At 39.9% G+C, this 15301-nt stretch overlaps 1 protein-coding gene across 3 annotated transcripts; it reads left to right on the forward strand.

The window, feature by feature from the left end:
- The first annotated feature begins 4003 nt into the window (after nt 1-4003).
- znf395a (zinc finger protein 395a) lies at nt 4004-13730 on the forward strand. Of its 3 annotated transcripts, none has more exons than XM_036592893.1 (10): nt 4004-4849; nt 7987-8239; nt 8359-8546; nt 8649-8755; nt 8919-9115; nt 9235-9335; nt 9699-9945; nt 10154-10249; nt 10960-11078; nt 11948-13730. In XM_036592893.1, the coding sequence occupies exons 2-10, from the start codon at nt 8060-8062 to the stop codon at nt 12057-12059; spliced, it is 1347 nt and encodes a 448-aa protein (XP_036448786.1). In that variant the 5' UTR covers nt 4004-4849; nt 7987-8059; the 3' UTR covers nt 12060-13730. The 3 variants fall into 3 exon arrangements, with proteins under 3 accessions (XP_036448786.1, XP_036448785.1, XP_036448787.1); XM_036592892.1 differs by having other exon boundaries at nt 4008-4845; XM_036592894.1 differs by having other exon boundaries at nt 4008-4845; nt 9702-9945.
- Nucleotides 13731-15301: the final 1571 nt, after the last annotated feature.

Below are 15301 nucleotides of genomic sequence, written 5' to 3' on the forward strand. Positions count from 1 at the left end.
TTCTGTATATATATATATATATATATATATATATATATATTAGACACACACACACACACACACACACACACATATATATATATTAGTATCTATGTGTGTGTGTGTGTGTGTGTATTTTTTATGATTTGTAATTTTCTGTCAGCCATATATGGATGGCGCTCAATCACTTCAGACAGGCTGACACTCTGGGTATGGTGACCTTAGGCTCATGTGTGGCTGTGCCACAGTATCACATTCTATTGGCAGTGCTTTTCTATGGAGCAGCTTCAGCAATGGGTGCACCTTAAGTACCAGAACTCACTAACCAGAAGGGCTGTCTGCTAAGGGCATGTAGGGTAAACGGAAGCTAAGGGAAAGGGCTGTCTGCTAAGGGCATGTAGGGTAAATGGAAGCTAAGGGAAAGGGCTGTCTGCTAAGGGCATGTAGGGTAAATGGAAGCTAAGGGAAAGGGCTGTCTGCTAAGGGCATGCAGGGTAAATGGAAGCTGTCCTTTGAAGCTATGTTATAAATTACACATGATGAACCTAACAGTGAAGCTTACAAGCAATTTTAAATAAGTACATAAAAAAGTCTAAAAGAAAGTTTCTGAGTGGAGAAAATGTAACTTAAAAAACATTTCCTTTGCCCGTATCCTGTGACTCAGGTTAAAGGGAAATGTAGTTACCGCTGAATCACGGCATGAAGCGAAATAACTGCTGAATGACAGTGACCTCAACCTCCTCACAGCGTAATGGCTTGCTTTATAACACGCAAACTCTTATAGAACAGTAGGGGTGGGTAATATGATGATATTCGTTGGTATTGTGATCTTTTACATTACAATATACATTTCTGAGCATGGATATTGTCAGTACCTGAAGATCACTGAACAACTGCATATTCATTACAAAGCTTAATTATCCTTGATTAATTACATTTTGTGTAGTGCAATATGTGAGATATTTACTAAAAATCTCTAAACTCACTGTATAGTTTTATTCAATGTAATCATTGTATGGTTTTCGATTTTAAATGTGGCACTACTGCTTCTTTTTTGCCTGATCCAACTTACCAAACTCTATCGAGATGCATGTAGCGTACTGTGAACATTTTTTCAATATCATGATGTTCTATTTTTGCTATTTTGCCCACCCACAAAGACAGTCCTTAAGGAGTCTCTGTGTAGAACAGTCTGATGCAACTGTCTGTAAAAGTAGAAAAAGTCATGAGCAAGATCTGTGCACAGCAGGCAGCTGTCATCAGGCCATGTTTGTCCACATGTGCTGTCACTCACATAACAGAAGCCACTGTGTGTCGCTATATGACTGAACCTATAGGTCTGCTGAAGGTTAACCTCATTTTACCTTTATCTTTTAAAACAATGTCCTGATGAAAATAAATTCATAAAACTCTAATCTGTGTTATCTTTTAATTCTTAGCAGCTATAATACAGGTTCTACATTAGAAGATCCATTATTAATGAGTGTTAAGGGCAATTATCATTGCTTTCTCATTCATAGTACAACGTATCATATCCCCGCTGAAACAAATCATAGAAACTATTAAAGGTTTCTGTTGGTGTCCAATAATCAGTAATGATATTTTGTGTTTTTCTGATGGGTTGATATCACCAGGTTGAAGATTTTAATGGTTTAATAGGTGTTCTGGTTTCCTATTGGGATTTTAAAGTGTCCTACAGGAAAACTACACTCTAAATATGGTTCTTTAGTAGAGGCAGGGGTTCTATTTAGAACCATCATTTCTATAAAGAACAAATCCATGCTTAAATGTTTTTTTTTTCAGTTTGATGGAAATGTGTCGAATATGGTTGTTTATAGCACCAAAAACTGTTCTTCTATTGCTATATAGAACCATTTTTTAATATATAGCACCACATAGGCCTACAACAATCTAAAGACCAATTTCACCATGCAAAGACCCATTTAAGCATAAAAGTGCTATATGGAACTCATAGTTCTAAACAGAACTACTGCCTTTAATAAAGAACCCTTGAAGAACCATCTTTTTAAAGAGTGTAGTGGTCTCTCAGGGTTAAGCCAAGGCTTTACTCCTAATGGTCTTTTTCAGCAGGGATAATAAACATATAACGGCTTTTTAAATGATTTAACATACATGTTTTAAAGACTTCGCTAAAAATACAACATGATTCTGCTTCTAAACGATTGATTCATTCGGCGTGTTTTCGTGTGTGATCCGTTTTGGACAGTAACCGTTTTCACACGCCTCGGAGCTGTAAACTTTCTGTTCTAGCCGTTGTGCTACCAGCCAGCTGCTCTCGCAATGCATCATGGGCAGTGTAGTTTTTGAGGATGCCTACTCAGTTTTGATTACGGTAGAACGCCTCAGCTTTGAAACTACAACTTAAAAAGCCGCGAACCGAACTTGGGAAAAACAAACAACTTACAGCGAAATGGCGTGTCCTACTGCTTCAGCCGAACTTGGTCGGTGTCGCATTCAAACACGAATGTCGGTAAACCGTTAAGCGCTAAAACTACTTGCCTACATTAGGTTAAATGTTTTGAATGGTACGCAGCGGTTGAAAGATGGCGACTGTTTACGACATTTAACAAAAAATTACAGTCGTACTCTAAGAGTGAACACAATATTTCAAATAACAAAAGGCATAATAATTAAAAAGGAGGCTGTAGACGAAACTACAGCTTTGAAAAGTAACGTTATAACTATCAGTATCGAATGTAAACATCGAAAAAACAACGAGGCTGAACTTGGAATTGTTGACATTTTTCCGTCCCACTTTAAATGGTGCAGCAGCTACATTCCGGCGTCTGTTATGAAAGTGGAGCAGCTGATGGAAGATGGACGATAAAGTTTTGAGTCACTTTCTAGGATTTATAACGCGAGGCTCTCAGCAGCGATGCCGGACTGAATGAATCATTCTTTTGAATCGATTCGGAAAGTCAATCGGAATCGAAAGTTTCCGAGTTACACGACTAATAGATTCTGAATGATTCTTTCGAAATGTATCCTCATAAAATCACAACATAACACCGATCAGCCATAACATTAAAAAAAATCTCCTTGTTTCTACACTCTTTACCCATTTTATCAGCCCCACTTACCATATAGATGCCCTTTGTAGATATACCATTACAGACTAATCTATCTGTTTCTTTGCATACTTTGTTAGCCCCCTTTCACCCTGTTCTTCAGTGGACAGGACCCCCATGGACCCCCACAGAGCAGGTATTATTTGGGTGGCGGATCATTCTCAGCACTGCAGTGACACTGACGTGGTGGTGGTGTGTTAGTGTTGGTCCGAGAGAATCTGACACAGCAATGCAGTTTTTAAAGCTGTTAAACACCTCAGTGTCACTGCTGGACTGAGAATAGTGCACCAACCAAATATATCCAACCAACAGCATCCTGTGGGCAGCATCCTGTGACCACTGATGAATGACTAGAAGATGACCAACACAACCTGTGCAGCAACAGATGAGCTACTGTCTGACTTTACGTCTCCAAGGTGAACCAAAAAGGTAGGTTTACTAGTCATTTTGTATAGTAAATAAAAACAGCTATGGCTTCATTGTCAATCCTGTGACCCCTGGTTCCGATCACTACCACTGTAAAAAAAATCCAAATTGCTAATGAGCCATTCTCATCAAACTACTCTAAATGCCTTTGTTTACATCTGAGCGACTGAATTATGCAGAAATTTGTACAAATCGGTGTAATTCCCCTTTAATAGTTGAGTCAATGAATCTCTAAACCTGGCTTCGGTTCATCGTATACGATCAGCTTCAATGAATCGGTTCCTGTACTGAATCAACTAACTGCGTAACTGTGAGACGTGCAGCACGAGCTTTGTGCTCCGCTCGAGCCGCATGTTCCGCTGCACGTACACTGTTCTGAAACGCGGGCGCGTCACGTCGAATCCACCAATCACAACGCGCGGAGCCCCAGGAGTGTGTTATGTAATCACATGCACAAATATATAGGCACTCTCTGTCTCGCTCTCCTCGCACGTCTGCAGCGTTTACAGCGTTTTGTATATGCATTGATCCAAATATATAGTTTTTTCATTATAATGCAAATAAGCCGTGCAACTTGTGGCTGAAACCGAAGAGCTTTTGCATTGCATCCTACAATAACAGTGGTTCCAGACTTTGTGCACTGAAACCCAATGCATACTTCTTTACTTTTAAAGTCGTGCTCATGAACACGAACAGTGACTGTGGTTAAAACTGAGAACTGCATTCCTAAATAACTGGGCCGAGTGAGCAGCAGCAGTCGGTGCTCTGTAACTCTGATTTATTTGCCTCCTGCCTGCTGCAGCAAGCATACGGTGAGCATGCCATAAACACACAGTGGGATAATGCGAAAATGCACGTCTTTGCTAAAACGATGTCCATTGTGTTCCTTTGCCTCTGCCTTCCTCCTCCACTCCGGCGTAAACAAGTTGGATTTGTAGGGCGTGTGTCTTGGAAAACAGATATTAGCCAATGAGCGCTGGGCTCCTCACCACATGGTCGGGCTGTTTACTACAGGAGCTGGAGGGGGGCAGATTCAAATGCCGGTGCGGATTTCACCTACATACAGTACAATTCGACGACAAAGACGCAAACGCTGCGCTTTTATCAGCCTCAGTATATCACATAAACAACTTCGAACCTCAAACTAGCGGTATCGAGCAATATACACGGCAACAAACGTCGCCGTGTTTGCGTGGAAGATCTAGGAAGCCCGTCCCGCTGCGAGAAATCCAGGCCGCGTTTTTGAGCATGCGCAAAGCTCCACTTGGTGGGCTTTGAAAAGAGCCTTTTCAAGTTACAGCCGGTCAGAGCAAGCTGAGAGCAAAAGGGGGTGTGTTGGATGACTGCAAAGGTAGGTACGCGCTTGTTTGTTGAAAGTTTTGCTGTATTTGTCTGAATATTGCTGCTTTTATCGTACAGTAATCGAATGGATCGTCAGCTTATGTCTGTGTTTGTTTAACTAACTGAGTGAAACTAATTCATAGAATTTGTCCGACTGCTTGATTGTGGATATACAGGCAAAGAGGGGCTGTCCTTCATTGAGACCATAACTAAATGCTCTTTCTAAAAGATGGTAAAATACAAAATGCACAGGCTGCTTGCTTCGTGTTTCTCGCGTATATCCATTCAACAGTTGACTTTAAATGGATGTGTGATCTGAATCTTACAGCATACCAAGAAAAAAAAGTCCTATTATGTGTAAACATTTGATTTGTGCGTGGAATAAACTTGCTCGGGTAGTGGTGACGGCGGCACAAGTCTGCTTAACTAAAAATACAACCCTGAAGTATAGTTAAGCAGCATTAGTGAGCAGAGAGCTTTGGACTGAGTGAATGAGTGTTTGGACTCATGCAGGAGAGGCTCTTTCATTCACTGCTGCTTTTTGCTGTGAATATTTCCAGCTGTGCCGTCGTCGTTCTCCGAGTATATACGGGTATAAATGTATGTATATTTCCTGATACATTTATGGAGGATTAAACGGCTCGCTGGGCTGCTGGAAGTGTGCTGATGACGTCACTGGCCCCAACACACGCATATGGGCCAAACGCTTCAGTTCAGTTAACTGTTAACTCCCATATCACTGAGGGTGGCGTTGCTTTGTTGCCAACCTGTAACTTAATACCACATGTTATATATTATAAACTGTTGAAGAACAGTGCAGTCTGGACCTAGAAAAATGTCCTACGTGCACTTTTAGCTCACTGCCTCCTCTTAAAGTGTTGTTTTGATCATTTTATTTATTGAATATATGATTGAATTACACATGGGCTGTCGGTGGGGAAGAATTAGGGACACCCTGATTTGCATAGCCACAGAGACTGCTGCGAAACAACTGTGTGTTTGGGGAGTTGAGGGGTGAGGGTTGGGGGGGTCCACAATTTGCACGGTTTGGCTGGGTCAGTTAGGAAGGGAATTCCTTTGAGTTGATCATTGTGGTATGTGGCTTGTTTTGGACTTCTTAGTCAAGTACCACAACTATAATTAGTGGTGGGCAACATGGCAAAAAATAAAGCATTCAAAATATACATAATTTACATATGTAACATTGCATTTAATGTTTTTCTGAGATTTGCCCATGTAGAACAGACACTGCACCGGCAATGACCCAGTTTTTAAAACTGTACAATGACTTTTTTGCACAGTACGCTGCTCTGTGTCCAATCAAACGGGACCAAAGTTTCTGCGGATCCTTATAAAGTATTATAAAGTCCCAAAGATTTTTTTTAAACAGTGATAAAATATCTGGAAATGTCTTAATTTTTAATATTATAGGTATTTAAATCTGAGATGGTTGGTTTGAAAAGAGTCATCATGTACGTTAAACAAATTCAGAAGAGTCAACTGACCAAATGTATCCAGGCTGTGGGCCTGTGGTCAGAAGCAGAGCACTGTTTGAATAAAAAAGGCATGAATATGTGCCATTTAAAGTTTGTATACATTGTTGTGTGGTGAAAAGTATATTATTTTTCTTGTGTTCATGTCATAAAAAGGTCGAAAAAAGCATTGAATTTGGAAAAAATGTCCAGGCCTGATGGCTAATTATGCTCTCTTTGTAATAAAACATGCAGTTAGTGAGTGTTAAGCATTGATGATATCAACAGTGTGCTCAGAAAAGTGGTTTGTGACGTAATTTATCACGCTAGCGATAAAACATTGTCTCAATATCTGTTATCCACTAAATATCCTGTTAGGGAGCAGACAGGTGTTCCACATGTCCACACCCACTTTCTTAAAGCGCGTTGATAGGTGTTGCTGCTTTTACTTTCAGTGGCCTTCAAGTTCATGTAGGCCATATGACCTGATATCTGAAACTTATGGCAGCAGCTGATTTTTTAAAACCCCATTATTGTCTAAGTGCTTGCTATTGCATTGTAATTACAACTCAAGTTGTAATTGTTTCTCATTTCTTTTGTAATTAGCGATGTATATGTTCCTAAATGGTTGAGTATAACTAAAACTGTAACAGTAGTTGACCTGGGATAAGGCACTGACGTCTTTCTGCAATGCTTTTGCACCTTCTGCACTGCTGCAACAGGAGAAATGCAGCATGTTTTGCAACCGTGGAAAATTCTATTACGATCAGTTGTGCTGGTGAATCAGTCTTTACTGGAACAGAGGAAACCTAAAACCAGTTTTTGATAATGGCCCACTAACACTTACCAGTGCCTTTGAGTGTTATGGTGTTTGAATGTTCTGGCTTGGTTGGGCCCTTAATGGCCATAGCAGTAACCAAAACTGCAGGATACAAACTTCAGTGGTGTCATCCACAGGCGGTTTAAAGCAGTTTCATCTCATGGACTGATGAGTCAGAGTCTCGCGCGTAGTCTTTCGGATTTTGCATCATTTAGCATCATCATGTCTAAATACTTGCCCAGTGAGTGGCTGCATGCCTGATTGCTGTTCTCAGCTGCAACAGGTTGTAATGAGAGGTGAGGCCAGGCGATCTGTGGGAGTCGTGTACATTTAGACCAAAATTACTAGATTCTGCACTGTTTTCTATTTTGAGCAGTGCTCTTTCTGTTCATCAGCTAGTCACCTGCCTCAATTCCCCATGGAGAGCAACGGCTTGAATGGAGAGGAACTGAATGGGGCTGAATGAACTTGAGACGTAGTTCATAAATGTGTCATATTAGTATTATTATTATTATTATTATAACACTGTTATTAAAACAAGTCAGCTCATACAAAGTTGGCTGCAAAATACCCACCTTGACCAGTATTTGTTGAGCAGCACCGTTGCTCATTGGTTGTCATGCAGTTGTGTCATCACTGGCGCATCATAAGAGAAGAACCAACAAAATGTATGAAATCTTTGCGTAAAGTTGATTTCACACTTGAACAATACTTATAATAGGCCAGGCGTATTGTTGTGAATGTGTTTAGCGTACAAACATGCCCTTACTCTTCGGGTCAATCTAAAAAAATGGACAACAATGGACCTTTTTTTGTAACGGTTGAAGTAACTAATCATCCTTCTGTTTTCTCTTCCCAGCTTTCCACTCCGTCCTTTGATTAGTGGAGCTAATCTCCCGCAGGAGTGAATATACAACGTGTTGGTAACCACAATGCTACCTAAGAGCAGGTTAGGGAAGCGCTCTCCTTTGGGAGCTTTGGTCTGCAGCTCTTCTGCAGACGGTCTGGTGGATGTGGGAGCAAATGGAGACCATGATGGGGGTCCAGTGATCTCTGGGTTTGGAGCAGGGGTGCACGGCCTTCAGAGGGTCAAACTGTATCCAGGACAGAGGGTGAGTAGGAATGAAAAGTCCATCTGATGCAAAAAATGCAAGACTCAATCAGTAACGGTCTTTGTTTTTTCTCTGTAATGTTGTTCATCTAATCTGTTACCTCATGCTCTCTGACTCAGGTGTTTGTGCATTGTGGTGGTCAAGAGTGCGGAGGTGTTGTGGAGCAGCATAACCACGTGGACAACGAGGTATCTATCTTTGTACCACAGCTCAATCAGCACGTCCACCGGAAACTGGAGGACGTGTGGATGACTCCCACAGCCAGCCCCCCTCACTCTGTCTCTTCTTCAATTGATGTGCCAAAGAGGTACATTCTACTAATGTCTGTTGTACAAATCTATTGTTTTCATGAATCTGAACTTTTTTTTATTTTTATGGATGGGCTCATACCTCTGCTTTATAACTTTAGGAACCATCAAACTGTGGACATGGATGAAATCATGGCTGCTATGGTCCTCACCAGCCTTTCCTGCAGCCCAATGATCCAAAGCCCCATTCAGGGGGAATTAGGACCAGGTTAGTTGCCCACAAGAGGCTTATAGGGTCCATATCATGGAGTATTGAAATATAAGTATTTGATATAGCATGTAGACATTGTTAATTTTAAAATGTACCATTTACCGTGTCCATATACAGAAATGAATTTGTGCCATTACTAAGACTCTCTTCTAATGCACAGCCTCAGGTGGGACAGATTGTGGAAGCAGTGAAGTGTCTGACGGTGGTTACTGGAGCGCTGACCATGGAAACAATAGCCCCGCCCCATCTCCACCTATGGCAGAGTCGGATAAGGCCCAGGGCCCTCCAGTAGATGAGGGACTGGACATGGAGATGGAAAACGTGCTGTTTGATGAACCAGCACCAAGGAAACGCAAGGTGGGCTTAAAAATTTGGAGAGGTTTTCCTAGATTTTCTATGTTTTTCTGTCTTTGAGCTTCATCTTCTAGACTTTTGGTGAGACTAAGTTAGGGTCCTTTTTGCTTTATTTCATTTAGAACTCAGTGAAGGTGGCATACAGGTGCCTGTGGCCAAACTGCGGCAAAATACTGACTTCCATTGTGGGCATCAAACGGCATGTTCGCACGCTTCATCTGAGGTAGGTAACAAACTTTCACTACAGTCAACTCTCATTCAGAGCTCAACTGAGATTCTGAATGACTTAAATCTCTTCAAAATGCACCAATGCTTTGATCTGAAGGTGATGATTCAGCTGCTGATATTTTAGAGTAAATTATAATCTGTTCTGCGAATGTGTAATAAAGTGTGCACTAATTTCAAGCATAAAAAGAGATGCTGTATTTCATGTGTTCCAGTCATATAAACATTTGAGTATTTAAAAAATAATTCTAAGTCATAATCTAATTTAATCAAATTGTGATTCTTCCCAAAGAATCGTATTTGAATCACACTGAGGTCTGAGGTTTGCACCTCTACATCTCACCGTTCGTTGCTTGATTAGCAGGCAAAATGGCGAACAGGAGCACTCGCAGAGGGAAGAAGACTTTTACTACACCGAGATCTACCAGGACGTGGAGCAGAGCGCAGTTCCAGCTGCCTGTGGTGCACCGCGCTCTCTCTGCGGTTCTCCTTCCAGCCCCACCCAGCTGAGATCTTCTCCTCCTACACCAGACACTCTCCAGCCCAGCCCGCTCAGCCAGTCTGCGCCTGGCAGCTTCTGGCAGGTCCACTCTGAACACTCATACCAGGTAGGATGCTTGACATTTTTTTCATGTAAATGATTTCCACTTAGCACTCCTAAAAACCTTGCGTTTGATCAAGGCTTAGCAGTGGTGACATCTCCTGCTTTATTTTCTCATGCTGTGAATGAATGCAGTTCAGTTGGGTCTCATTTGGTCACAATCGATGTGATGAGGCATCCTTGACCTGATTTCTGAATTCGTGCTGTTTGTCCAGGCTCCTCCGCCAGTCCGGGTAACTCAGTGCAAACCCGTGCCTGTGCCTGCCACCTCTCGCTGGACTCCTCCCCTCACTGGGCACCAGAGCAAACAGGTTAGTGACTCCTCTCTCTGATTTGTTGAGAAATTTGTGATGTGAAATTGTTGTACGTGCGTGATGGAGTGTCCTGATATGACTCACAGTGGACGTGCTGCCTTTTGCATTATTGAGTGTTGTTGTGTACTGTGCTCTTTGGCTTCATAGATAGAAAGCAGGACCCAGCCTAAAAGACTTATTTTTTATTTGTTGATGCCAAATTAAAATGTCTTAGGCTGTTTTCACATTTACCTCATATGTTTGCCAGCCTGAGTGGTACATAGTCTTGAGAGAAAGATATTACAGTAACATTTTCTCATTGGGAATTGCAGCAAATGTTTGTTTTGCCTTTGTTCTACTTCCAGTTAGTTATTGTGATACAACAGTGCCACCTAGTGCACAAATCTGTGAATCTCTGGCTCATGTTTTTCTTTGTGTAAGCACGTGACAACAGTGTTGATTCTAGGGTACATACTGTACTGTACGTGCTCATTCATCCGCACTTCCATTTACAGTTTACAAAGGCACACGTACACCTCGAGTGTCTTTTATTCAACATATGAAAGCATTACAGATTTTTTATTGCTTAAATTTCACTGTTGTGGCTGAAATCTGTGCAAGTGCCACTGAAAATTAATTAGCATTATGCATAATTTGAAACTCCAATATGATCTCTTGTAATGTGTTGTGACACTGAGGTCAATCTCTGTCATTCTGTTTCTCTCCAGGGAACATCATTCCGGCGTCGCTCCGTCAGCGTAGGAGAGCAGTGGCTCCAGAACCACAGTGCCCCCTCCAGGCCGCACCCTGCCAGTCTGTCACCGCCCAGAAGCCACTGCGTCACGCGGTTAGTGCTTCTCTTAACTGTCCTTGGTTCTGTGCTTTTTACATTGCCCATCAAAAGCCTATTTGCTTTGTTCCTTTGCAATAAGCTTTTTAAAAAAACTTATTGGAGTAATGAATCATTTCTGATGTCGCCAATCATCAGCACTCAAACCTTTCTGGTGGTTAAACTACCTTTGGCTGAAAGAGTTTCAATATATGGTTTTCCATTTCCTATACATATATATATATATGAATGTATGTATGTATATATATGTGTATATATAAACAATATATGCACACGCATATGTATATGTATGTTTATATATATATATATATATATATATATATACATATATAATGTGTGTGTGTGTGTGTGTATGTTGTTTATGTAATGTGTATATTTTTTTAAGCTAAATTACAAAAATTAGGATTTCATAAGAGACAAGATGTTCCCAAATTAATAGCCAATGTATTTTATCCCTTATGGGGATCTTTGTTTGTTTGTTTGTTTGTTAGTTTGTTTCTGCAACTGTATATATACGGTTGTATGCAAAAGTTTGGGTACCCCTGCTCAAACTGCGTTTTATTGATTTTGAAAAGTGAAAATAAGTTACTACGGTTGACATACTTCTGTCATATTTTAGTTTGTTTCCGGCAGAAGATCACTATTCATATATTGTCATGTGTCATTTGAAAACTCCACCAGTCCTTTACATTATGTGAAAATTTCATGATGATTGGACTAATAGAAGTAGTCAAAAATTGCCTTTACATGTGCTTACATTGAAAATTAAGAATGTATTTCCTTCTCCTGCATTTTGGAGATGGATGAGGTTGTAGTCTGACAGCAACAACATATATGTAACACAAAATCTTCTTTCATACATACAGAAGGATTCGAGGGGAAGCTAAGAAGTGTCGGAAGGTGTACGGCATCGAGCACCGGGACCAGTGGTGCACAGCCTGCCGCTGGAAAAAAGCCTGCCAGAGGTTTTTGGACTGAAGCTGTGCTGAGCTGGAGGCGGCACACCGGCCTAAAGTGAGACCGTTCCCACAGCAGAGACTGGCATGTTTGAACAGTGGAACTATTGCTGGAGGCCAACCAGATAAGCACCTTTTATAATTTTTTACTTTTTGTAAGAACTTTTACGGCAAGGTGCTTCGCGTTCTCTCAGTGTGTGAAGAAATTTCATCGGTGCTGGCAGAGTTACAGTGCGGAGAGAGCTTGTTCTGCCCCTACATCTCCCTCGGTCTTCCTGGGTCATTCATCAATATGAAGTGTGACCTTTTATTTTCGTTTTATTTTATTTTGTTGTTTTTTTCCAGCTGGTGCTGATTTTCAAGAAAAAATAGCCATATTTTTTGTAAAGTTTATTCCAGACACTCCAGATGATTGGCCCAAAAACCTCCTGACGTTTACCATCCACGGAGGAGAAATGAGTGACTGTCATTCCAGAAAACTTGATTTGTTTGTTGCTCTGAGATTAGAGAGAGGTGTGCTTTATAGAAACTTTCTTTTCAGGGGAGACAAACGGCAGCTTAACGATGAAAGTTATTATGTAAATGCTTTAAAAGCATACAGTCCTTTATGTTTATGTATGCCATGTATACCGGCAAACATGCTGTTATGTAGGTTTTATGTCATGAATACTTTGAAAAAGAGCAAAAAAGATTTTTTTGGATTACAGTTTTCAAAGCTATGACTACATAAAGTGCGCATCATGTCTCAACCAATGTATTTCTATATTGTGTCTTATTTTTGTGTTCCTTTTCCTTTTTTCTGTTCTTTTTTTGTGAAAACAACATGTCTAACACAAGATATCATTCAGACATTCATGCAATCATTTGAAATTCAATTTGAAAAGAAGATTCACAGGTTTCATCAGCCATATTGCAGCCCAACTAAAAGCCATGATCGTTTGTGCATAACTGAAAGTTATACATATTGATTATTTTATGCTTATGCTTCTTTTCAAATTGAATGCTTGTTTTCCTTCATGTTTTAAACGGTGTCTCTGAGCACTCGCTTATTATCAGTATATTATACCACTCTTCTTGTTAGAGGTGCCTCCTTAAATGGACCTTTGCTATCATAGGTTTATATATCTATCCTAGCAGCTCATCATAGGATCTCATCAGAGACATTTCTTTTAACCAGACCATGGAATAAAAGTACCACAGCAAAATAATGCATCCATAATTAATTGATTAGCTGAGCCTCTTAATGTCGGGTCCAAATATTTGATGTATCTTTGTAAGCTTTTCCATCGTCATGTAGCTGTAATGTGTCGATTTGTTTCTAGTAAGCCATTAGAGTTCAGGGGCGTATTTGGCTTGTATAATTCCGAAAGCGCCGGACATGACGGAGCCCCAAAGCACTGACGTTACGGAACTCACTGTGTATGACACCGATGATCTGTCAATGGAGAAATATTTGAGGACATTCAGCAATTAATCAAAGAAACTGGCTCATGGAAGGTGAAAGGCATTCGTATGAGGTGATGAACTGTTCTCTTGTACATTTACTTGTACAGTATTTTCAGCTGCATGAATTTACTCTGGAATTTAAGACTGATTCATTGCATTTTTTTTTCTCCTAAACCTGTTTTGCATACAGTTTGAAATATGAATGTCATTTTGATGTTTTAATACACTTTCTATGTAAGTCGAAACACCTCTTCTGTGTGGTCCTTTCCTTCTTTTCACCTTCAGGGTAGAATTTAACAATAGAAGCAAAAGGGGAATTCCTACCATTTTTTTAATTTCTGCATTATTCAATAAACAAAACTCCTTCAGAGTGGTTTGATGTAAAGTGGTGCAGTGTAGAGAAACTCAGATTCCTTTACAATGATGGTACAAGGAGAGGATCTAGGGGTCTATAGTGCAAATATAGCCATTTTATGTATTACCCAGAACCTAAACTGCTAATGGTAAATTTAAAAAAGTTTATATTTTTAGACTTTGCCTTTGAGCACCCTGCATGTACCTCTCCACCATGAACGTGTTTTGAAAAGTACGTTTTAGACCAAAACCTTAGCATAAAAATGTCTCGTAGCATATTCATAACCATTTCGTGTGACAACTTTTTGTGAAGTAACTTTTGGAGACATTAAACACTTATTATTCACTTTAGATGTCTGGTTCCTATCACCACCACTGTGAACAATTCTTACTTGGTAGGTACAGAGTACTTCACACTAGTGCGGAGCATTTCACCAAACCACCAAACCACACTGAATGACATTGCTTACAGCTTAACGATTTAATCATGCAGAAATTTTGAAAATTTGGTGGAATTCTCCTTTAAACAGAGTCATATTGCTTCATACAGAAGTTTTCTTGGCATGTGCATAACAGCTTAAAAATTACTACTTCAAAATTTGGATTTTACTTTGGATATGAATTTTGTAACTATAGTTTATTATGAGTGTTATATATGTACACACTTGACTCTTGAACATATATACTAGCACAATACACAAACTGGTTCTGGTATTACCAATTCATAACTTAACATATGCATAACTTCAAAACATAATCCTAAAAGCTTCCAGAACAGTCCAGCTGTGAACTGAATAATTAAATAAGTGTGGTGGTCTGATTAAGTAATGCTTGATGTCATTAGTAATGGTGGACTAATTGAACAGGATTCACGTATTCTTCTCCTTTTGCAGAGCACATGTGAAAAAAGGATTTAAGGATAATGTACAATTATAGATTTGTGATGTTTATATGCTAACATAGCACCAAACAAAATACGTCAAGACACACAATCATTTGCTTTATGACGAGCCACAAAAGAAATAGTAAACTATTTTATTGACATAGTTCAGTTCTTTTTCTATGTACAATTGATAATTAATGGTGAGCAATATAATGGCTGTATCGCATTAATAAAAGCAAATACATGAATCAGAAAGCACTGTTTACATAAATACATTTTTCATGTTCTCTCTTTTTTCTTCTTTTTCAAAATGACAAGCTTTTGGTGTTGTTTTCTGAGATAAGAAAATAGAACAAGTGTCTAACAGACTGTGCTGCAAAGCGTAGTATTTTCACTGCCATGTCAGGCTGGGGTGATATTGTTGAAATTGTTAGCTTTGTTGCTGTCAGCGTCTATTGTCTGCTAATTTTCAATACAATTTTTCTTCCTTGACATTCCATAACTGCCCAGCAAGGAGGCTGTCTTAATGATTTATGGGGATTGCCATTTCTTATTGACCTCTAGATGGCAGTGTGGTAAAG

This window comes from Colossoma macropomum, unplaced genomic scaffold, assembly GCF_904425465.1.
Source record: "Colossoma macropomum unplaced genomic scaffold, Colossoma_macropomum, whole genome shotgun sequence".
NCBI classification, from domain to species: Eukaryota; Metazoa; Chordata; class Actinopteri; order Characiformes; family Serrasalmidae; genus Colossoma; species Colossoma macropomum.

Coding starts and splice junctions, on each gene's coding strand:
- znf395a (XM_036592893.1), top strand. CDS start 8,060: ATGCTACCTAAGAGCAGGTTAGGGAAGCGCTCTCCTTTGGGAGCTTTG. Junction 8,547..8,648: donor TCAATTGATGTGCCAAAGAG/GTACATTCTACT, acceptor TTATAACTTTAG/GAACCATCAAACTGTGGACA. Junction 10,250..10,959: donor CTGGGCACCAGAGCAAACAG/GTTAGTGACTCC, acceptor GTTTCTCTCCAG/GGAACATCATTCCGGCGTCG.